The following is a 24,666-nucleotide window of genomic DNA, read 5'->3' on the forward strand; positions in this document are numbered from 1 at the left end:
AACCATTTTCTAAAAAAAAAATCTAAATTCTTAGAAACTTATATTTTTGATTATTTTAGCATTAATTTAAAGTTGGTATTTTATAAATAAATAATTAAGTTTGATTTATTTATACCCATTAGTAATAATAATGGATACACCCAATTCTACGATGATGGTCGAAGATTCCACTACAAAGAGTGAAGAATCGTTGAATACTGTTTCCGCACCAACAAACTCGACAGTTTCAAATTCATCTGTATCTACACCTTCACTACCAACAACAATAGCAACATCAGCAACTAAAAATATGAATAAAGAAACTAAAAAGAGAATACAACCAACCTTAATATCTAGCACAATAAGCACAACAACAACTGCGTCAGCACCAGTCTCACGACCTTTTGATAATATCAATCATGACTTGACATCATCGATCACCTCTATGTTTAATCAATTCTCATTGATGCATAATCAACCAAAGATAATATTGAACATCAACTCAAACAACAACAATAATAATACGAATAATTCGACAATATCAACTACAACAAACAACGCTATCGATGAAGCTAATAATAATAATAATAATAATAATAATAATAATAATAATAATAATAAAAATAATAATAATGTAAATAATAATAAAACAGAAAAGAAAGAGAGAAAGAAAAGAAAATCAAAGAAAGATGAATTGAAGATGGAATCAGTCAAGATAATTCAGGTGGAGTAGAAGAAAAGAAAAAGACAACTAAAAGAGAAAGATCAAGATCTAAAAACAAGAATGATAATAATAGTAGTAATGTAAATAGTAATAGTGATGGTAGTACCAAATAAAAGTATAAAAGAAGACAAGAGAAAGAAAAAGAAAAGAAAGTTAAAGTATCAAAGAGTTTGTTAGAGTTGGAGCCATTCAGCTTCTTGGTATCTACACCACCCATTCATTGTTGGGAATTCTATTTAGAGCTAATGAAATGGTGGAAATCAAAAGAGATTGTATCATCTAGCTTAACAACCACCACCACCACCACTACTGATTCCAAAGAGAGTGACAATAACAACATTAGTAATAATGATAATGATAAAGGAAATGAAAGTATTATATTATCATATAAAGTACCATTTCAACCAAGTGAAACATTATTGAATCAACTTGAAAATTGTAAGTTAAAAAACAAAAAACAAAACACTATTATCTATATTAATATTTAAATTGTAAATATAGATATTATATCAAAAGAATCATTATTAGAGACAATCAATTCACCTTTGAATGAAAGTAGGAATCAACAAAAGTTAGATACTATCGAATGTTTATACTCTATGAACTTTGAAAGTGGAAAACTTGATCAAAATAAGATGTTGAAGGTTCAAAAGGAATTGTGGTGGATCAAGCAATCTAATGATTGGTTGTCGAAAGAATCACAATCAAAGACAAGCTATCTCAAGGTTTGGTTTGGTTTCTTCATCTTGGAACTTTGGTACAGATTCGTATGGGCAAAGTACACACAGATCATTTATAATGAACTGAAACTCAACAGTCATGGTGAATCAATAGATGACGAATCACCACTATCCACCAAAGATATAATGACTGATGCATACAACGATAACGATGTCATTGATCTTGATGATCTTGGTAAAGAGGAGGAGGAAGAAGATGAAGATGAAGAAGAGGAAGATGATGATACTGAAGATGAGAATAATAATAACAAAAGTATTAGTACCAGTAATGAAAGTAATGGAAATAACGAAAGTAATGTAAACAATGGAAGTGATAACGAGGAAATGGATATTGATGATGATTCTGTAAAATATTCTACTTCAAAGAGTATTTCTGCTACTCCTGCTGCTGTTGTTGCTGCTGCTGCCACTGGTAATGCGGATGTTAGTAGCACTGACTTGGAGACTGAAGATGATGACGATGAAGACGATGATGAAGCAGGACATGATGTTGTGAATGATGACGATGGTGATGATGTTGAGAAAATGATGGATGATGATGACGATGAAGATGGCGATGGCGATGGCAATGACAATGACAATGACAACAGTATATTGGATTTGGTACCAAAGGTAGTTCCTATGTTTTTTGTGCATCCTTCTATGACCGATGTCATCAATGAGATAGAATCGGACTACTGGGATAGCGGTGTCTGGTCAATCACCAAGGCATTCGAGACATTCGGACAGATCATCCATTCGTTCTACCGCGATAACAAGTCACTGCCATCGCTCACCTTTGCAGAGATTCACGAGGTCGTTCATGAGATCTACGAGGGTAGATACGCCAAGTTTATCGCCAACCTCGGTATCATATTCTATGGAGACAACAATCACACTTGGAAGTGGGTCTCTAGCGCTATGGAGATGGAATTTGTCGACATTGTCTACAAGCAACAGTTTGCAACACTGACACAAGAGGGACAGGTTTCTCACTCACACAACTTCCATCGTATATTCCCTGGCTACCAGGATATGAAACCACCAACTCATCCAATCGGAGATTATTACATCTCGCTAAAGAATCGACTGGAGAAACAAGGTGTATTCAATAAGGAGGTAGAAAAGATAGTTGAAACACTCGATCGACTCGTTGAAGAACGTCAACTGATCTCCACACCAAAGCATGTCAACAACGATCATGACAATAACAATAACAACTCTGAAACTAACAACAACAACAATAATAATAGCAATAACAATGATGATGTCTTTAAAGCAGTGAATGAATATCATCAAACCAGAATCAGATACCTAGACCAATTGATTGCTACTCTCAAATCAGAGTATAGTAAACTTACAAACATTGTCGATCAAATACCATCAACAAAGCAATCTAAAAAAAAAAAATAGAACTGAATAAAAATTAAATCTCAATTAATTTTAAAGTAATAAATGTATTATAATATCTATATCGTTATTATTTTTAAAATAAAAATATCTTTTACTTTGAAAACCATCTATTATCTATTCATCTTTAAAAAAAAAGAAAAAAAAAACAAAAATAAAAAAAAAGTTTAGTGATTTTTATAAAACTTGATGTGAAGATATCAAACTACACTAAAAAGGAATGGAATTTTCTAATGACCAGTGCAAAAAACTATCATCAAAAAAAAAAAAAAAATTTTGATTTTATTTTTTCATTACTCAATATAATAAAACAATCATATCTTTATAATAAATATAGTTAATTTATAAATCGACATTTTTGTATCAACTCAAAGTGATTTTAAATTATCATCTTTAAATCTTTTTATATATATTTATTTTATTTTATTTTATTTTTAAAAATACCTTTAGTTTTTGGTATTATATATATACAAGTTCGTACTACTATAATTACATTTAATTAATTGTAGGTAGGTTTTAATATACATTTGTACGACCTGTCAAGCTTTTTGTTAATATCATTGTGATTTGAACTTGAGGACTCAAATTATTCAAACTTTTATAAAAACTATAAAATTATGTCTATCTTTGTTAATAATAGAACACAAATATGTGAATGACAATACGATACAATACCTCCAACAACATTAAATATATAAATAGATATATGAAAATAAATTAATGTTACCCACTACCACCACTACCATGACCACTCTCACAAAATGTTACACAAGACAAATAAATACACACTACTCACACTTTCTCACTCACACAACATTTACCAATTACCAATTAAATTATTGACAAAGTTGTTTAAATTCACACACATTCATTTTTAATTACATTACAATAATAGAATTATAGAAATATAGAATTAGAATTAATATTGTTTTATTTCTTATCAGTAAAAATAGTTATAGGTTTAGTTTAGATTATTATTATTATTTTTTTCATACAATACAATCACAGAATATAAAAAAATGTTCAAAAACTTTATAGATTCAATCCTCAATTGGTTCAGAAGTCTCTTTTGGAAGCAAGAGATGGAGTTGACCTTGGTAGGTCTACAAAACTCTGGAAAGACAACTTTAGTAAATGTTATATCTGTAGGTATCGACAAATCATGAATATCAACGATCATTTCGGATCTAACCTAACTATAATTAATCACAAAAAAAAAAAAAACAGTCAGGACAATTCGCTGAAGATATGATTCCAACAGTAGGATTTAATATGAAGAAAGTAACCAAAGGAAATGTAACTATAAAGTTGTGGGATATCGGTGGTCAACCAAGATTTAGAGGAATGTGGGAAAGATACTGTAGAGGTGTAAATGCAATTGTGTAAGTATTAGTAGTAGCAGTAGTAGCAGTAACAAATGAAACGAAATCACTGATCATTAACATTAAAAAACCTAACAGATATGTGGTCGATGCAGCTGATCACGAAAAGTTTGAACAATCAAAGCAGGCTCTACAAGATTTAATTAATAAACCACCTTTAATGAAGATTCCATTGCTTGTCGTAGCAAATAAGAATGATTTACCAAACGCTGCTTCAATTGACGAAATTATTGATACTTTGTAAGTTTTATTAGGATTATCACTAATCAATAGCATTACTAATCGCTTAACATTATTATACAGTGAACTAAAAGCGATTACAGGAAGAGAAGTTTGTTGTTACTCAATTTCAGCAAAGAACAGCGTAAACATAGATATCACACTGGACTGGCTTATTAAACACAGTAACACAGCTAAAAATTAGATTTACAAATCACAATTATTTATAAAAAGAAAAAACTATCAACAAATCCAACAAGACTTACTTCAGTAATCTATATCTACACTCTTTTCCTTCATTTTTGTTGTTGTAATGTCATACCCACTCCTAACCTTTTGGTTGTTTTTTCTTCATCTTTTATTTACACTCGATAATAATCTGCGGATTATTAACAATTTAAAAAAAAATAAAAAAAAAAAAAACTTGATAATCTATTATTTATAGATAATAAATTGATTGATGACAATAATATAATTAATTCTACTTGTATTTTATTTATTTATTATTGAGTGTGACTTAATATAGGATATCATATTGTTTGCTTTTTAAAATATAATTAAAGTAATAAATAATAACAATGTTGTTTATATTGAAAAATAAAAATGTACTATTTTATTGTTTGAAAGTGTTTTTTTTTAAATCAGAGCGGTGGTATCAAAATTTGGAGACAAGACCTAACTATCAATATATATCTATTAAATCGGTAAATCAAATGTTAGTATAAATAATTATAGTAATACAATAATGTTTTATATTGAACTTGATAAGATAACATTGAAGTTATAGTAGTGGTTCAGTGAATGGATCAACTTTATTGAATCATTAGGACCTTTAGACAGGGTCTCAGAGTCAAAAAAACTTTGAATTTCCGAGAATATCACAGGAATCATACGACTCTGATCAGGTTGTTGTCATCATCACCACTATCTATAACTTTTGATAGTCCTTTCAAATCCATTATAAAACTACATAGATAATATTTAGTTACTTACATTAACCATATTCGAATGATGAAATAGTTTTCGCAGGAATCGATTTATAAAGACGAAAATTTTTTTTTTTTTGAAAAAACAAAAAATAAGTAAATTTTGAATTGGATTTGAAATAAGCAACAACGTTACAAAGTATTATATTATATAATGTTTGTTTTAATTTTAATTTAATGATATTATTTTTACAGGTTTTTATTGGTATATATATGTATCATAGTTGGTTGGAAGGGGGAAAAGGATAAATCGATTTATGTTGTTTTTTGTTTTTGTTTTTGTTTTTTGTTTACAAATTTATATTTTATCTGTTATTTCTTTAGAGTTTGACGGTGCTACTACGGGAGATGAATTGGATGGACTGCTCGATGCACTGTTGCTACTAGTACTACTACTATTGTTATTACTATTGCTATTTAATGTGTTGTGTTTACTATTACTCTTTTTCTTTCCCATCTTGAGTGATGGCATATGCTTAAAGATACCGGATCCACGCTTCTTTTTCTCGGTAGAATTGTCTTCGAGCTGCAACTTTTGAATGGCGCTGTTCGATGCCTGTGCCTTCTCACCGTACTCACGTAGGAACTCCAACAAATCTAGACCTTCGTCATCCTCTGAGATCTCGCCGTCTACACATGCCTGGATGATACGATCCTCTGTCTCCAAATGGTCGAATTGCGACTCTGAGCTGGTCAATTCCGAGGCGGAATTCGATCTCGAATGACTGGTAAGAGTCTGTGGCTTGTTGCTGCTACCCGACGATTGTTTTTGATTGGCACCGTTGATACCAGTCGACTCGAGGATGTCTTGGGCGATTGACGATGTCGACATGGTGTCAACATTGTGGTGTGGTGTTGTCGATGTTGGTTGAGGAGACGATGGTCCAACCGACGATGCCATCGAAACCAACGATGTCGATGACTCTGATTTTCTTACGTAGTTATTGAGATTGGTAGAGGAACCGGATTTCTTCTTTCTTGCATTCTGGTTGAGAACACTACTGGCACTCTCAGAGACATCGTCATTGGAGATCTCTGAGAACTCTTCGTCGCGCGACAGCATCACAGTGTCTGGCTCGAATCCCGAAGACTTTAGCTTCTCTATACATTTCTTTAGTTGGTGTTCAGCTTCCTTTCGTTTTCTTCTCTCGATATCAAACTCTTCCTTCAGTTTCTTTAGTGTACCGGATCTCGATTTAGAGTCTTCTAACTCCTTCTTGACCATTGCAAGTTCGTCTTGGTTGGCTTTCAACTCTAGGTCTTTCAAATCGAGTTGGTGTCGATAGAAATTGACAACCTCAGAGATGGAACGATGCATTTGGCTATTCAACTCCTCTTCGGTCTCTGATTGGAATAGTAAAAGATTGGTATGTGAAGGATCTCTTGTGAAACCACTGAGATTGCCAGTTGACTGACTGTTGTTGAATGAGCTTTGTTTCTTTTTGGCGGGTGTGGTTGAGCTGCTGCCGTTGGCGGTTGACGATTGCTTCTTCATACTGGAGATCTTTGCTTGCATCGATTGTATTGATTTCTGATGAAGTTTGGCAACGTGTGCCAAAGCACTATCTATCTTCTTCACCAAGTCTGAACCGTTCGGCAGTGACTCGGTAATGATTGTTTCCAATCGCTCTTTGTGTTCGAATAGCTGACCTATCAAAGTGGCTAGGTTCTCTTGAATCTGGTCATCGGTAAATGAAATATCTTGCGTGTTTGTATTTATCAGCTTCTGAGTTGAACCGATCGGTTTGAGTGGAGGTGACTCTGATCTAGATCTTATTCTATTCGATTGGTCTTTGGTTGAGATCGAGGCAGTCGATTGGTTCAAACCGTTGGCACTACCTAGGTTATTGCTGCTGGTGTTGCTACCGTTGTTACTGGAGATACTAAAGTTGTTGGATGAGGTATTGATTGATGATTGATGTAGTGGATTGGTGTCGTATGCCAACTCATTGAAAAATACATGTATTCTACTGGAGTTCTCTGCTATGAACCTATTCAAATAGGTCATATACTCTTCTTTAATGCCACCGAATGGCATTTCATTGGCTAGATTCTGTAGTAATTTCGATACCAAAACCAATCCTCTTCGGGAGTCTGTCGTTGGAATGTCCTGAATCAATCCAAAAACCTCTGGAGCTACAATAGCAGGACATATATAACGCAAAAACATAAATCCACCAATCACTGTTGTTTTCATCTCTGGAAACTTCTTTTCTACTCTTTCTTGTGTATGACGAAGTATATTTCTAATTGAACTAAATATTTTTATAAAATACCATTTTGTTAATTAATTTCTTCTAACAAATAAATATTTTTTTTTTTTTCTACTTACACTGGACAAAATGTTGAAGAATCTAATATTTTATCTAATAGTTGTTGTGTGATTGTAATTAGACGTTCAAGGTTTGATTTTACATCCATTCCTTTACCTGCTTTTTCTGGATCGATTTCAAAAGAAAAGTTTCTTGAACAAAGATCCAAAACGAATGGTTGCAGTAGATATTTAAGATAAGAGTCACCAACTTTCTTATAAAAAGATGAAATCAAACGAGTTGCTGTTGAAAGTCCACGGAAAAGAGTTGCTCCATTGGAGGTACATTCAATTTCCTTGTCGATTGCCCATTTCAAAAGATAACTTGATTTCAAAGATGAATGAATTTCGAAAAAATTAACCAATGTCTCTGATATATTAACTGTATTTTCTCTTGAAGTCTCTTTTACCAATGTGATCGAGCACAATACATTTACTATTTCAAATTGAGGTGATAGTAGTAGCTATAAATAGAAATAAAAATTGGTTATTACGGAAATCCATAAATTGTTTTTTGTTTTTGTTTTTTGCAATTTCGAACATACCTCGATGATATCATTATATTTTTTGTCAACTTTATCAGTTGAATATTGACTTCTGAAATTATGTTTATATTTCGAGCCAAATACCTGTTGTGTTTGGCCGGATTGGCCTTCGTTTGTTGAACTCATAATAAAAATATTACAATTTATCTATATAAATATACACAGGTTATAATAAATATATATAAAAGTCGAGTTGTTTTTGAGTTGTTTTGTTGCTTCTGTTGTTTTGTTGGAATAATTATTAGATTGACTGGAAGTGGAATAAAATATGGTTAAAATATTTGAATTTCCTAAATAAGATTAATAAATAAGATTAATAAAGAGATAATAGCAAAGGAGAAAAGAGGTGATTGTATAGAAAACAAAATACTAAAGTAATGAATGAGTGTTGTAAGTTGTTATGGAATGGTTATTGTATCTTTTTTAGTGGTTAAGTGATTTTCAGGTGATTATAACTTGCAAGTTGTTGATGAAATGAGATTTAGAGATTGACTCACAAAAAAAAAAGCAACACACAATAACCAACAACCAACAGCAAAAAAAAAAAAAAAAAAAGAAGAGTTTAAATATAAAGTTTACAATGTATCATGTACAATTAATATACAATAAATTTATTCTGTTAATGAATATTGTGTGTTTTAAAATGATGAGTTGGAGAGTTGTGTGATGTTTTTGTGATTCAATAAGCAACAACAACAGAGACCACTACAATTGTTGTTTTGTTTAAAAAAAAAAAAACAAAACAAAAAAAAGTAGGAATACCACTATTTTAAAATAGTTGTTGTATAGTGATCCCTACTACCAGTGACGCACTTACCAATAGTAATAAAATAATAAGTATAATATGAGTATTATTTTATATATAATCACGCGATTGACACTGGAGTGGTAATTGAGAGTGTGTTTTCAATCGTTAGGTGGTGATGGCACTTGATTGTTTGTAACTCTCTTGGTCACCAAAATAAGGAAATTGGGCTTTTCAATTTAGTTTTTTGAAAAAAACTATGCCCAAAAACACAAAATTTAAAAAAAGCAAACAAAAAATAGTTGAAAAAACGTGCTTTTGATCGCGATTAGAAAATGTGTGGGTTGTTGGCGGTGGTGGGGGATTTCATCAATAGAGTGTTTGTTTTTGGGCTACAAAAATGTTGTTTTGTGGGGATGTGTTGATTTTTAGATCAAAAGACTAAATTTCTGTTAAATTGAGGCATCATTGTGGATTTTTTTGATTACAAAAGTTTGAAAATGTTTCGGTATCTCAGATTTTCGAACAACTTTAACACACATTTAATCTGGTGTATAAATAGATTGTTAGTTTTTTTTTTTGTTTTTTTTTTTTTTGAAAATCTAAATATTTAATATATGAGGGGTATGTCATTTAATTAATTTGAGAATTCAGTTTCTTGTTAACAATTACAAAATAATAAGAATTTATTCATCTATTTTAAACACTATTTTAACGAATTGTTTTTAGGTATTATTAAAGAACTATTTTTTTTGCTATTAATAATTTATATAAATTTTTCTTCTTATTAGATGATGTTATTATTAACTTTTTAGAACAACAACACAATTGAACAAAAAAAAAAAAAAAAGAATAAAATACCTATGTTTAAAATAATCTAAAAAAATATAAAAAATCTAAACTAAATATGAACCTGTTCCTTCTTTTCTAAATTAATTAAATCTTTCTAAAGAAATGGGAGGGAGTAACACTTTATCTTATCTATCCTGTCTATCTTATTTTATTGTTATTTACAAAATAAATAATTTATTTTTCTATGATTTCAAAGCTATTGGTACTGAATTTACTAAGTTTGGAAGTAAATTTACTATTTGTATCTGATTTTCTGCTTGTTGGTTGATGATGTCTATCTTTTTTGCAGTTGGGATATTAATATCTTTCAACTAAAAACAAATGGTTAACCATGTCAAGTTTTCCTAAACTATTTTATTCTTGGTTGGACAATTTAATGTTTTGATGGTTAATGATTAAAAAAAAATAAATAAAAAAATAAATAACATATAAGATCGGTATAATATTTATCTTTATAAATAATTAATTAAATTAATAATAGAGGTAAAGTTTTTGATTCAATGTTGTTGTTGTTGTTGTTGTTATTATTGATGTGTAGTTGTTTGTTTGATTGTGGGTAAAAAATAAGAGAATAAATATTGATTTGATAGATTATTTGTTTATTGTATATTAGATGTACACTAACTTGTTTGGTTCTTTTCTTTTCTTCTTGTTCTGTGTTTTTGTTAAAGTTTAAAATCCAATTGAATTGTATAAACACTCATTATGGAAATAATACAAATAAATAACGTATACATCACTACCATTACACTATCAAACAAAGTTATTGTTATTGTTATTGTTGTTGTTGATGGTGATCATGAACAAAATCAATTGAAACAAAGAACATATGGTATTTATCAATCAATTAATAATCAAATATTAAATTGTATGCTGTTTGTGCCCATCAACAAAATCAAGATACCAAACAATTTTGATTACCTCACACTGTGGTTAACTAATGATGTTGTTGTTGTATTTAACAACAACAAAAAAATAAAACATATCTAAAAATCAAAGTTAAAACCATACATATTATTACTTTTGTATATACAATTAAAAAAAAAAAGTTGTTAATTGTTTTTCTTTTGAGTGGAAATGTGTTTGAAAATTAATGGTTTGTTTATATGTTTGATTGATTGTGTTAGTGTGGTTGTGTGTGTAATTCCTGTTGTCACATCATCATCATTAATTTGCCTATCACTATCATTATCGCTACTAACTATTGTTGATGTACACATGCGTTGGTTGTTTGAATAGATAAATTAAAGTATAATATTTGTTTGTATTATTGGGATCAATTGAACAAAGTAATACAAATCACCATCTTCATCACCTTTAGTTAAAAGTGATTTCATTTAAAAAGAATCTAAACAATTCAAACTAAACAAACAATCTTTATTACCAAAAACATCTTACAGTTTGAATTTGGAAAGAACATTTCACTTTCTTCTGATTTCTGATATATCTAAATAAATATAAATATTGATCTTCATTTCGTTTTTCTCTTCATATTGGAAAAGCACAAAATTAACTTTTTTTTATGTTTCTCTGGCGAATAAATCATGTTCTTGATTGTTGACTTTACATATGACCAAATTTAATTAAAATGGTCACAAAAAAAAAAAAGTTTGCACAACAAAAAACTTTTTTCTTTAAAATTTGTTTTTTTTTTTTTCTTTGATTTTTTTTTCAATCCATCCAAAATATTAAAAAAGTTGTAACTGCTGATCGAAAATAAATTATATATATTTTTATATCATATCATATTCAAAAATTTAGAAGATTGAATCTTTATTTTTTTTCACATTTGAAAACCACTTAAATCTTATTATCGTTGTGAATCAATCGATCAAAAATTTAAAATAAAGAAAACAAAAACAACACACAAACAACCAACCAACTACTCAATCAAACCAACACCCACAAAACCAATACAACAAACAAATTTTTGGTGTATTAACAGTCACATGTTCTTGTAAAATATAAGTTCAATTCATTCAAATTGTGTAATAGTAATTAAAAGAGCAGCAGTATATAGTCTATATTGACAACAGAAAAACATCGTATATAAAAATGACAACAAAGAAATTGAATATTCCAGATGAAATTATGAGTAAGAAAGATCCAGAACAATATTTTCAGATTGTTGAAAAACTTGGAGAAGGGTATGAATTCGAATTAGAGAGAGCAAATAGAGACGACTACAACAACAGATCACAATCTTACTTTTTTTTTTAATAATTATTATTAAATTATATCTACTTTAGATCATATGGATCAGTTTGGAAAGCAATAAACAAAGCAACTGGTATTCCAGTTGCTATTAAGCGTGTTTCAATAGACAATGATTTAGAGGATATGAAAAAGGAAATCAATTTCATGAAACAATGCAAGAGTCAACATATTGTAACATATCACGGTAGTTTCAAGAAGGACAATGAAATTTGGATCGTAATGGAGTATTGTGGTGCTGGATCGGTTTGCGATGCAATGAAAATCACAGGAAAGACATTGTCTGAGGAGCAGATTGCAGTGGTTAGCAAGGATTGTCTACAGGGTCTAGCTTATTTGCACTCGGTGCGTAAGATTCATCGTGATATCAAAGCCGGAAACATCTTGTTGAACAACAACGGTGAGTCGAAGCTCGCCGACTTTGGTGTCAGTGGACAACTCGATGGATCGATCGTCAAGGCACAGACCGTCATTGGTACACCATTCTGGATGGCACCAGAGGTTATCCAAGAGGTCGGTTACGATTACAAAGCCGATATCTGGTCGTTCGGTATCACCTGTATCGAAATGGCCGAGTCGAAACCACCACTTTTCAACGTACATCCAATGCGTGTCATCTTTATGATTCCGAATCCATCGCGTCCACCTCCCAAGTTGACCGAACCCGAGAAATGGTCGGATGAATTCAACGATTTCATCGCACTGTGTCTCACCAGAAAGCCAGAGCAGCGTCCCACTGCCGTCGACCTCTTGAAACATCCATTTATCACACGCGCCAAGTCACATTCACTTTTGATTCCACTGATTGACGAGCAAGACCAGATTATCGGTGAGAAAGGTCGTGAGGCTGCACTTGGATTGGACACCAAGGAGGACGACGAAGAAGAGGAGGAAGAGGAGGACGACGAGGAATCCGGTGGAAGCGACCAGGGCACTATGAGACCAGCCAGAAGAAACAACCATAACGACGATGACGAAGAGGAGCAATACGACAGTGGAACCATGGTAATCACAGAAAATAACAACTACGACACAATGGTTGTCAACAACGACGATGACAACAACGACATCTCTGCAACCATGAAGATGAACAGCTCAAAGAAACCATTCGTTCCAGCATATATGTCACAGTTTGCCAAACAAGAAAACAACTCCAACAGTGGTACAAACAGCAAATACTCTGGACTCTCACTGGAAGATCTACAAAAGAAACTCGAGGAAATCGAACTCGATAAAGATCAGAAAATCAAGGAAATCATGGAGAAATACAATATTGCAAAACAATCATTATCATCTGTCATTGATGAAAAGAAATCATCTTTAGTAAGATAAAATAATTAAAAAAAAACAAACAATAACAGTTCCAATTCAACAGCATCAAAGCGCCATCACTATGCTTGATCCATCATTTATGAAAAGTTAAAAAAAGCTTCTCAGCATTATATTTATAAGTAAAAACAAATCAATCAAATAATAATAATAATAATAATAATAATAATAAATCAATTGTTGTAATTTAATTTAATTAAAATAAAGTATGTAGATATTGAAAAATAAATGAAGAAGAATCGCGATTAAATAAATATTTGAAAAATTTTTTTTGTTTAAAATTTTTCATTGATGAATAAATAAAAGTACATATTCTTCTATTTGCTTCTTCTGCTCTTCATCCGCTCTTGCATTGTTCTCACCTATTATTTGATCTTTTTGTTGTTTCTCAAAATAAATGTATGCAAATCAAAAAAAAAAATTTTAAATTTAGATAATTTAGTTTTTTTTTTGCAGTGTTTATTTTTAGTTTTACATAATAGTACATCCACCACCACCACCTCCACCTCTGTTTCTTGCTTCCTCTGCTTTTCGATCGGCCTCTTCAGCTCTTGCAATGGCTTGTTGGGTCAATGCCCTTTGTTCCTGAAGATTGTTATTCAATACATTCATCATTTGATCGTTATGTAGTTTCATATTGTTCATGTGTAGTTCGTGTTGCTTTGTGTTTTCTCTATTGACTTCAATCTCTCTACTAAGCTGATTTTGCATATTCTCTGTATTTTTCATCAGCCTCTCGTTCTCTTGTTGACTTCTTTGTATTTGCTGAGTTAGCTCTGTGAGTTTGGTCTCCATTTCTTTCACCTTCTTGTCATAGTCTCTAACTTCTACTTTACCAACTTGTTCCTTTCTGATTAGACGACTTGGGATTTTGTCAAAGAAAGCCAATAGCTCTTGCTTGATAGAACTATCTTCAATCAACACATTGTCTTGGTCTTCAAGATCATTGATCTTCTTGATGACCAATGTTTCAAATGGCATCTTCTCAACCATCTTAATACACGCTTGCAAATCTGCAGGACACAATTTCAACTTTTCGGCAACTCTCGGTGTAACCTTATTGATGATCAAACCATATTCAAAAGGTGTTTTAATAGATCGGATAATGGTGTTTAAAGTCTCTAGATCTTGTACTTTGACTCTACCTGAATCCAATGTAACAACAAAGATTATTTTATAATCTCCATTCTTTAAAATGAATGTTAGTATTAAATAAAGCAAACCAACCTTAATTAATAATATTTATTTATCATACCTGCTTTAGTGAAGTTTCAATTTCAACAGCAACTCTTTCTCTCATCACAGGGTCAGCTAGACCTGTAAAAGAATAAGAATTAGTATTTTTCTATTTTTTTATTATTAATGAATCTTTAAAAACATACCTGGAGAATCTACTATAATTTTACTACCAAGCTGAAATGTTTGTGATTTAGTAGTCATTCCCTGACCAATGCTGACACCTGAATTAAAAGCTATATATCCAATCAAACTATTACATAAAGTACTCTTTCCAGATCCTTGAAAAAAAAAAGTTAATAATTTAATAATATGATAAAATATTCAAAAGACAAAACTTACCTGGATTACCAAAGAAACTAATAATTGTTGGTGTTGGATTCATATCTTTGTATTAAATAAATAATATTGAAGTTTTTGATATTTGGTTGTGTCGAAACTTCGAATAAATACCTGTAGAAACAAAAATCTAAAAATTTGATTATTTTTCAAAAACCTAAAAATTTGATTTTTTTTCAAAAATCTAAAAATTTGATTTTTTTTCTAATACTGCCTTTCAAATTTACAAAGCAAAAAAAACAATATAATAGTGATTAAAATTTTAATTTTGGACAGTGGGGAAAAACTTAAAAATTTAATGAAAAAAATTAAAAAGTTCAGTTTCAAATATATATCATTGCTATTGATTTGTTTTTATATTTAAATTTAATATTAAACTTAAGATAGCTTTTAAATAATGTCCAATATTAATGTAACTGGTTTTTATGGTAATCCAGGTGTTGGAAAGTCGACACTCTGCAATGCAATGGCCGGACAAACCTTTCATAATAGTGGTATCTCAATTGGAACTGGTTTGACAAAAGCATCTTCCAATGAGAAATTTATAAATGGGAATATCATTGATACACCAGGACTCTTAGATGTTATAACCAGAGATCGAGCTGCCTTGGAGATACAGAGAATCTTAACAGACTATCCCAATTTCAAAGCTGTCTTTGTCATCTGTCTAGAGGCTGGCAGAATCAAGGAGCAAGATATCGAGTGTATCAACACCATTCTAAGAGCTATCACCTCCACCACTTTCAGCTATGGATTAATTATAAATAAGATATCAAAAAAAACAATGACTGCAATTCAAGATTCTCCTGAAATCTTAAACGAAGCCATGGTCAGACTGGACAGGAAACCAAGTTCGACTCTATACCTGCCATTTAATCAAAAGATGGAAGATGAAGATAACGTTTTACTTGAAGGTATTCATAGATTCAAACTCTTAAAGTTTGTAAATAATCTATCAACAAACAACCTTGAGGCCAACCAAGTTAAAGCTCTAAATATTGTTGATCAACGTGAAATTGATAGAAGAAAAAGAATTGAAGATCAGACTAGACAACTATTAAACAATCTAACTCAAGAAACAGTGTCCAAAAGGAACATCCTAACAGATATAACCAACAGAAGAAATCAAGTATTAGCCCAAAGAGAAGAACAAAATAGAAATCATAGTGCCGCAATTGAAAATATTCAAGCACAACATACAAATAAAGTTAAAGCAATGGCTGCACTAATTGAACAAGCAAAAATAATGTAAATAAATAAAACTGTAAATTTAAATAAGTACTATTGTGAAGGATCTTTAAGAATACATATTTATTTATTCTGATTGTTTAACAAAAATTAAATTCAACTACAATTTTTCTCTTTTGTATTGTTTATCTTAATAAAAAAATCACGTGGACCAAAACTTATGTTTAAAAGGGTAAAAAAAAGGACCAAAGAATTTTATATTTATTGGTTTTTTTTTCTTAAAAAATTAAATTGGTTGTTGTTATGTTTTGGTGTTGTTGTTCTTCAAAAATAGATTGTTCATATCCTTCAGATGGTTGATGTTTGTGAATGAAAAATTACCAAAATTGATGGGATCTTTGTGGTGTTGGTCAAAATCGTCCACTGATGATTTCAGTAGGTTGCGTTCAGAGTGAGTGATCTGTTGATATCCACCGCTGCCATGTGAATCACCGGATCCAATTCGATGATTGCCACTGGTCTTGAGGATATCGTCTTCCTTGTCGTCGTTGTAAATCGATTGGCGATCCCAAAAGTAATCAGTGTCAAACTCACTCTGTGGTTTCGGCACAAAGATGTTGTCCATCTCCTGGTCTATCAGGGTTTCCCAGTCGAGTCCAGCAAAGAACGGATGCTGTTTGATTTCATTGGCGCCGTTCGCTCCGAGACGTTGTGAGGGGATAGGATTGAGTAATTTACAAATGAGATCTTTGGCTTCGTGGCTGACGTCGGTCCACTCGATCTCACGATCGCGATTCAAAATGTGTTCGAAAATCAACTCTGGAGTGTCATCGTTGAAGGGTGGTGCTCCAGTCAGGAATTCATAGAGAATGATACCGAGTGCCCACCAATCGACTGGGGTGCCATGACCAGTTCCCAGCAGAATCTCTGGCGACAAATAGTCGGGTGTTCCAACGACTTTTTTCAGAGGTTTCTTCTTGAGTGTCTGCTTTCTTGGATAGTTGGTTGGCGGCACTGCAGCTATAATATTTGCACTGAAACCCATTGGGATGGGCGAGGTGGTTGGCGAAGGCGGTTGTTGGTCATGCTGCTTGGTGGAATCCTCGAGAATACCAATCTTGGACAATCCGAAATCCGTCAGTTTGATATGTCCCTTTGAGTCAATCAACATGTTATCGGGTTTGAGATCACGATGAATAATCGAGTGTTTATGGAGATACTCAAGACAGAGTATGGTTTCTGCAATGTAGTGGCGAGCCATTGTCTCATCGAAACAACCCAAGGCACGCAACAACGATGCGCAATCACCACCGATCAGATACTCCATGACGAGATAGAGTTTGTCGGTCGATTGGAATGCGTAGAACAACTTGACAACAAATGGATTCTGTACAGTGGCGAGAATGTTTCGCTCGATAATGACGTGATCAACCATGTTCTTACGAATGGTATCCAGCTTCTTGAGCACCTTGATTGCATAGAGATCACCGGTTTTCTTTTTCTGCGCCAAATAGACACGTCCAAATGCACCACGTGAAATTGGTTTAATAATTTCAAAGTCAGAGATACTCAAACTGTGTTGTTGTTGTTGCTTGTTGGCGTTGTTGTTGTTGGTGGTGGGTGTGGCAACGGTGACTGGTGAAGGTAGTACTTCTTTCTGTGGTGAATTCGACATGGATTTGATGAATGGGAGCAATCCCCACATCGACCATTGCTTCTTACTGCCTTTGCTGTTGGAGGAATCTGCTGCTGCCGCTGTTTGGAACTGTGTGTATTGTACATAGGTAACCTTCTTTTCTTCGAGTATCTTGAGGATACGCTTTCCAAAGGTGAGAAGAGCAACGTCTTGATCGTTTTCATCGATGATTGACTGTACTGCATCGATTGCCTTTTGACAGAGAGTTACCGACTCTTTGGTTCCGTAGGCAATGGCTGCCACCTCTTCAACGACCTGTTCGAGTTGCATGATAATATCGTCATCGATATAGTAGGAGCAATTGCTGAATGAATCTGGACTGGCAAGAGAATCCATTAGAATTCCCTTTGATAGATTCAGCATTGAATAGAGACGTTCATCGTGAGTCGAGTGTTTGAAATCATGCTTGTTGGTTAGAGCACAGAGTGGAGTGTGTACTTTGAGTTGACGAGTGCTGTATGAATCCTCACAAATCCTACAAACAACTAAACGATCTTCATCATCAACATGCTCATTATTACCAATGAATATCTGTTGCTGTAATTGTTGTTCTTGTATATGTTGTTGTTGCTGTTGCATCTGTTGTTGTCCACGCATCAAATCTGACAACTCTGAACGTTTCTCTACTAAATTACCAAAGTTATTACTACCATTGACATTAGCAGATACCAATACAAAACTATCTAAACTGTTACTACTGTTACTGTGACTCGAGCATGTACTGCTGAGATTACTTTGACTGAGATTGGCAGTGTTGTTGGCAATTGCTGCCAACTCTGATGGCTCACGATACGATGTCGATTGCTGATTGTTTTGGAAGATCAATGGATTGGGTGGTGATATACTATCAAAGTTTTGAAGACTACGAGACAGACGTTTGGTATCAAAGATCTCTGTGCTCATCGACAACATCGATCTAGTCAACTGCGATGGTTCGACAATCTTATTGATGCTGTCTTGGTAGTTGGTTGGATTGAGAACGTCTACGACTCTTGCAAACTCTGAGAAGATAAACAGCATTCTGGAAACTAATGAGGTGGCTGATGAAGCACGTTCACCAATACTATTGTTACAACAATGGTTGGAAAACAGCGATTGAATCGATTGGACGATCTGAGAACACTGCTCACGCTGCTCCGACACCGACAACGAAAAGATGCGAGCCGATATCATTTTGATGGCAGCGACAATTTGCTCGTTCGATTGATCCTGTTTGATGCCATCCAAGAATGTTTGAATCTTGCGGTCTACACTCTCTTTAGTTGAAAAAAGCTTCTGGTTGATATCGAAAGTGGGACGACCATCGCTGGAGAATCGGGTGGTTCGCTGTGAGTTGTACTTTCTCTCTTTTGACGCACTCTTGGAGTGGACAACGTTGAGAATCGACTCGTTGGGTTTGACCGGTAGTGTAAGTGCACGTGATCGATTGCTGCCGCTGCTGTCTTGCAAGTTGTTGCCGTTGCTGCTTGTTTTGTTCTTGTTGTTCTCTCGTTCTCTCTTGGAGTTTCCAATAAACTCTGAGAGTGACGATGTCTTTTGAAGAGGTGGTGCATGATGTGAAGGTGACGACGTAGTTGAAGATGAATTGGCGGTGTTTATGGTGGTGGAAGACGATGCTGTTGAGAGTGTCGACGATGACGACGACGATGACGATGAGAGGTTCGGTGATAATAGTGAGGAGTCAGATTTCAGCTGACTGATATGTTTGTTGATGATGGTAGTAGGTGGATTGTTATTCGATTTGTTGGTGGAAACTGATGTGATAATGTTATTGTTGTTTGGGTTGAGACTAAAAGGTAAAGGTACAACTGCCGGTGACGACCTGTTTCTGGTGTGACTCGGAGATTTCGGTGATAACTTTGGTGATTTCGGGTTCAAATAATTGTTGATGGCTGTGAGAAAAGACGATGACGATGATGATGACGACGTCGACGATGCCGCCGACGAATTTGACGAGGTTTGATTGGAAAAAATAATTGGCGATGACGATTGCGATGAACCATTGATCAATGGTGATGTATTCGGTGTTGGATTATTACTGTTACTATTACTACTATATTGATATTTAGTTATTTTACTGATATTGTTGATGATACTATTGTTACTTGTATTGTTACTACTAATGTTGTTATTGTTATTGTTGTTGTTGTTGTTGTTTGAAGCGCTCAATGGATAGAAATAATGTGGATTATGACTGGATTGTTGATGTTCCGGTTCTTCATCGTCACTGCTGTTTAGCGAAGGAAGAAGACGGCTATGATATTGAGGATTATGTAGGTGATGTTGTTGTTGATGTTGATGATGGTGTTGATGATGTGTGTATTTATCGTTGAATGAACGTGATGATGAGTGTGTTCCAATGCTGTTGGCAGAGAGCAGTGGTGAGGAGGATGATGCTGTGGTAGAGGTAGCGCCACCGCTGCTCGACAATCCAGAGATATTCAAATTGAAGTCGGATTTCGATTTCTGTGGCGGACGACGACTCAAGTCAGTGGGAACAGACGACGATTGCATTGGCGAGGTCGGTGCCGATGCCGATGTCAACGTGGAGAACTCGAAAGAACCTGACTTTTTGATGATGGCGCCATTGTTTCGTTTCTGTCGCTCCAACTCCTCCTCGGTACGCCTACACATCTCTTCCTCTGCGTAGCGCTGCTGTGAACACTCGATCGCATGAATCCAAGCTTCACACTCTGTCTCGTCTCTTGCCTGAATGGTGAGTAACGGGAACAAGTCATGATTATGTATAATTTGAAAAGTAAATCTACGCTCTGTTTCTCCAAGTCTCTTTATTGTACTACCTATCACAGGTATCATACCAGTTGGTTCTGGATCCTAATTATTTAACACACACACACACACACACAATATATAAGAATACTATTATTAGTTTGATATTAATCTTTAAATAAACAAAGAAAAAAGTAACATACAGATTGATGTTTAAAATAATATATAAGTCCGTCTTTCAATATAAAATATCTCTTTTTCCAACTTCTTATTACATGTCCTTCTTTTACTAGAAAACCTTCTTTATCTGGATTTGCTAATGATGTAAATGCAGGCTATTATAGTAATTAATTATATTAGTTTGTTTTCGTTGTGTTTTAGTAATGTTAATAAGTTTGTTACATGTTTGTACATACATCATTCTTTGGAGCTAACCATTGTGATAAAACATCACTATCTACTATTCCTTCATTCTTTAATAAATCGGTGAGATACTTGTGTAAAAGACGTTTTCTCTCTTCTACCAACTCCTTATTGGTGCTGGTTTTGAATATATATTTCTTTGGGAGTTTAGACAGCTTGATCTTTGGAAACAATACCTTGATCTGCATATCCAACTCGTGAAACTGACTGTACCTCCTATATATATTCCATTGTTTATATTGTGTTACCACACTCACCATATAAACCTAAATAAAACAAACAAACAAACAAACAAACATAATATAAATATTTTGTTGAAATTAATATAAAAATTAAAATAAATTTAAAATAAAAACAAACAAACAACAACGCTTACAGTGAATGCAGTAAAAGATTGAGGATCGAGTCTGGTCTCATCTCCAATGATCGATAGTTGATATTTCATTCACCACCACCAAAAAAATAATAATGACTACTCTGACTAACCACACTAACCGAATCGATTGGTTCTACTTCTCTGCTCTTCTCACGAGACTATTGTTTTTTTTTGGTAACAATGATCTGCGTAAAAGATCACACCTAAAAACCTGAGTAATGCTACAACTAACTACAACTCTGTAGAAAATAATAATATTCTACCTGTTTATTACTGACTGTTGATATTACTGACTGTTGATATTACTATCTATTATTTATTACTTATGACTATTATTACAATATATATATATATCTATTTATTTATCTATTTATTTTAATATCTGATACTACAATGTTGTTATTATATTTCCTATGTTTTTGATTGGTTTGTGGGGATTGATTTTTTTTTTTTTTTTACTGTATTTTTATTATTTTACTTAAGTAAAAAAAACTTTTTTTTTTTTTTTTTTTTTATTAATCTAAATCTAAATTTCTTGTTAACGAATTTTAAACTATTCTCTAATGTTATTTGATTGTTTGATGTTATTTATTTATTTATTTATTTATTAGTTAATAAAAATTAGTTATTTGATTATTCGTGCTGTTAACTCATTGATTTGATTTGTAAAAAAAAAAAAAACAAATTTCAAACAAAGTTGTAAAAGTGTAATGTTTTTTTCTTGATTAATAAAAAAGTTTTCTTTTCAAAAAAAAGCAGTTTCGAAAATATTGATAATTATGAGGTGGGGGTTGAGACGTTGATTGGGCTTGTTTCATACACTAGCGTATGACAATGATTTTTGCAACAATTGTTGTAAAATTTTGCAATAAAAAATCAAGAAAAAGGTGTTTTTTGAAATTTGCATGACTCCTTTGATTTGACTCGACATAACAAAACAAAACTTACACCACTGCATTGAAATTCCTTCACATTAATAACTAGCACAAAACACCAGTAATAGGAATGTTGTTGTTGATGGAGCTTCCGAATGCTTTTTAGATTATTGTAGATTAATTTCCCACCCCCAACACTGGTAGGTTGGTGTACCATCAATATCGTTGATAGAGTTCCTTCATCTTCATTGACTGGTGGAAATTTAAGGAACTCTATCAACAAAACAAATTAAACACATTGCGACGATGATATGTTTAAAAATAAAATTTCCAACAACACATAAAAATCAAATTAAACAAATAAATTTTCTATCAACACTTATTTGGAATCTTCCAAAAGTTATTTTGAACGATTTTTTTTTTTAAAGAAATTTCGCGATGTAGTTTTTATTTTTGTTGTCAATATAGTCACTTCATAATAATTATACTTTAAATATTGATAGATAATTATGAAGATTGATAGTTAATCTGTTTAGAATGAATGAATCTTCGAAGATATAGAACACCACGCACGAAAAAGAAAAATAGATTTGGGAACTTTGATAAATATGTGTTTCATAACAATTTAACAATTATATTAAAAGGTTAAGATTGTAAGTGATTTAGAGAAAAACAGATATTTTTCATTATTAAAGTGAGAAAAAGGGAATCGGTCACATCATCATATCTGATTTTTAAGTTTTGATGGTTTTTGTGGTTTGGTGTGGTTTCTACAACAAAAAACAAAAAGATAGGATATCAAAACAAGGAACCACCATATTAAATATCCTTTTGACAAAAATTTATCAATTGATATATATTACTTACTTTTTTAATTTTAAAGTTTCTTTTTTCTTTTTATTTTTTTTTTTTTCAAAAAATTATTTGATTTATTTATATTATATTAATAATAATTGTTTATGCATAAAATACATTATCTATTATTATTATGATTACTAGTTGTACACTTATTTATTTATTAGCTTGGAAACAAATTGATTTCATTAGAGTTATTAAAATGAATCAATGAATGGTTTTTAAACTGTAGAGTCAATTTAAAAATCTCTTTGGGAATCAAAATAATGATTTTATCGTTATTTAAAGTCAAAATGAAAGGTTTCATTTCATTTGTACAAAAGAGATTCCGATCAGATCCATCTCACCTCCGAGATTTGATCAGTCATACATTTTGTAAAAAAATAAATTTCATTTTTCTTGAATTATTGTTGTTTGAGAACCTTTGCCCCTGTATCCAACGAAGACTTTGCTTTGAGTCACCGGTGAATCTAACCCTTTACTAACTGACTTGCTGATTTGATTTACAATAATTAGTATTTAAAAGAATGATGATAGAACCAATAACATTAACAATAACAACAACAAAACGAAACAAATAAAAAAGATTTTTTTAAGCTTTTTTTTTATTTATTTTTCATTTTTTTTTTGGTGATCATCAAAATTTTAACAAATTAATTTGTTTGTTTTACAATTTATATTGTATTGTTGTTTATATATCTATATTCAAGATGAGTGTTGTTAATCCGAAATCAATAGCATTGTATAGAACTATTGTTAGAGCAATTAATACGAAGCTACCTAAGCAAGCACAAAACTATTATTGGGCATTTACAAGAGAGGTATGATGTATTGATTCACTCCCATTTCGGTCATTTCAAGTCATTAATTAATTAATCAATATAAATTTTGACGAACGTCAACTTTTTTATTTATAAATAAAATTATTAGCACTTTGCAGGTCACAAAGGTGAAACCGATCCCAGAGATATAGATCTACTTATTGAAAAAGGTTACAATAATCTTGATTGGATCATAAAGAAGGTAGATTATACTGAATAATGAATAACTACAAGATTTACTTTCTATTTTTTTATTAACTTTTTTTTGTTTTTCTTATAAATTTAAAGTATAATGCAACTGAAGATGCAGAACCCTATCAAAAGAAGAAATAATTTTTAAAATTGTACGGAAATCAGATTCATTTCAATTGAATTGTCAAATGAATGTTTGTTGGTAATAGCATTCAATGCAAATGAAAAAAAAATGGTGGTAGTGCATGATCAGTGAAAAGATAGAGTTTGATGGGTAACTGACTAATCAATGAAATAGTAATCATTAATAACCGAAACGTAAAACCAATCCACTAACCAATCAATCAATCAATCAATCAATAAGATTTAAATATTTTGTAAATAATATATAAAAAAGAAAAAACAACAAAACATTTATTTAAAGCTTTTTTTTTTTTGTTTCTAAGTGTTTGAACTTGTCTTTCTATATATTCCTTAAAGGTGAATGAATTAATATTATTTTAAAATATATCAATAACGA

General features: G+C 32.1%; 8 protein-coding genes across 8 annotated transcripts; 5 read left to right on the forward strand and 3 right to left on the reverse strand.

Moving 5' to 3' along the window:
• Positions 1 to 130: 130 nt before the first annotated feature.
• On the forward strand, positions 131 to 2,835 carry PPL_05596 (uncharacterized protein; the record flags this gene model as incomplete). Its single annotated transcript, XM_020576473.1, has 3 exons — positions 131 to 613; positions 820 to 1,141; positions 1,205 to 2,835. The coding sequence occupies 3 exons, from the start codon at positions 131 to 133 to the stop codon at positions 2,833 to 2,835; spliced, it is 2,436 nt and encodes an 811-aa protein (XP_020433722.1).
• Positions 2,836 to 3,851: 1,016 nt separating this feature from the next.
• arl8 (ADP-ribosylation factor-like protein) lies at positions 3,852 to 5,260 on the forward strand (the record flags this gene model as incomplete). Its single annotated transcript, XM_020576474.1, has 6 exons — positions 3,852 to 3,962; positions 4,060 to 4,214; positions 4,293 to 4,454; positions 4,518 to 4,578; positions 5,079 to 5,137; positions 5,221 to 5,260. 6 exons carry the CDS (start codon positions 3,852 to 3,854, stop codon positions 5,258 to 5,260), a joined length of 588 nt encoding a protein of 195 aa, XP_020433723.1.
• Positions 5,261 to 5,717: 457 nt separating this feature from the next.
• Positions 5,718 to 8,401, reverse strand: PPL_05598 (Ras GTPase activation domain-containing protein; the record flags this gene model as incomplete). The annotated part of the gene is made up of 3 exons (XM_020576475.1): positions 5,718 to 7,674; positions 7,752 to 8,194; positions 8,276 to 8,401. 3 exons carry the CDS (start codon positions 8,399 to 8,401, stop codon positions 5,718 to 5,720), a joined length of 2,526 nt encoding a protein of 841 aa, XP_020433724.1.
• A 3,526-nt stretch (positions 8,402 to 11,927) lies between these two features.
• On the forward strand, positions 11,928 to 13,418 carry krsA (protein serine/threonine kinase; the record flags this gene model as incomplete). Its single annotated transcript, XM_020576476.1, has 2 exons — positions 11,928 to 12,019; positions 12,122 to 13,418. 2 exons carry the CDS (start codon positions 11,928 to 11,930, stop codon positions 13,416 to 13,418), a joined length of 1,389 nt encoding a protein of 462 aa, XP_020433725.1.
• Positions 13,419 to 13,886: 468 nt separating this feature from the next.
• On the reverse strand, positions 13,887 to 15,036 carry PPL_05600 (uncharacterized protein; the record flags this gene model as incomplete). The annotated part of the gene is made up of 4 exons (XM_020576477.1): positions 13,887 to 14,603; positions 14,671 to 14,732; positions 14,798 to 14,932; positions 14,994 to 15,036. 4 exons carry the CDS (start codon positions 15,034 to 15,036, stop codon positions 13,887 to 13,889), a joined length of 957 nt encoding a protein of 318 aa, XP_020433726.1.
• Positions 15,037 to 15,387: 351 nt separating this feature from the next.
• On the forward strand, positions 15,388 to 16,242 carry PPL_05601 (uncharacterized protein; the record flags this gene model as incomplete). Its single annotated transcript, XM_020576478.1, has 1 exon — positions 15,388 to 16,242. The coding sequence occupies one exon, from the start codon at positions 15,388 to 15,390 to the stop codon at positions 16,240 to 16,242; it is 855 nt and encodes a 284-aa protein (XP_020433727.1).
• Positions 16,243 to 16,610: 368 nt separating this feature from the next.
• Positions 16,611 to 21,472, reverse strand: PPL_05602 (protein serine/threonine kinase; the record flags this gene model as incomplete). The annotated part of the gene is made up of 5 exons (XM_020576479.1): positions 16,611 to 16,693; positions 16,917 to 20,709; positions 20,808 to 20,939; positions 21,021 to 21,293; positions 21,392 to 21,472. The coding sequence occupies 5 exons, from the start codon at positions 21,470 to 21,472 to the stop codon at positions 16,611 to 16,613; spliced, it is 4,362 nt and encodes a 1,453-aa protein (XP_020433728.1).
• A 2,371-nt stretch (positions 21,473 to 23,843) lies between these two features.
• PPL_05603 (LYR motif-containing protein 9) lies at positions 23,844 to 24,287 on the forward strand (the record flags this gene model as incomplete). The annotated part of the gene is made up of 3 exons (XM_020576480.1): positions 23,844 to 23,954; positions 24,064 to 24,156; positions 24,243 to 24,287. The coding sequence occupies 3 exons, from the start codon at positions 23,844 to 23,846 to the stop codon at positions 24,285 to 24,287; spliced, it is 249 nt and encodes an 82-aa protein (XP_020433729.1).
• Between the last annotated feature and the right edge of the window lie 379 nt (positions 24,288 to 24,666).

This window comes from Heterostelium album (assembly GCF_000004825.1).
Source record: "Heterostelium album PN500 unplaced genomic scaffold PPL_contig12, whole genome shotgun sequence".
Classification (NCBI taxonomy): Eukaryota; Evosea; class Eumycetozoa; order Acytosteliales; family Acytosteliaceae; genus Heterostelium; species Heterostelium album.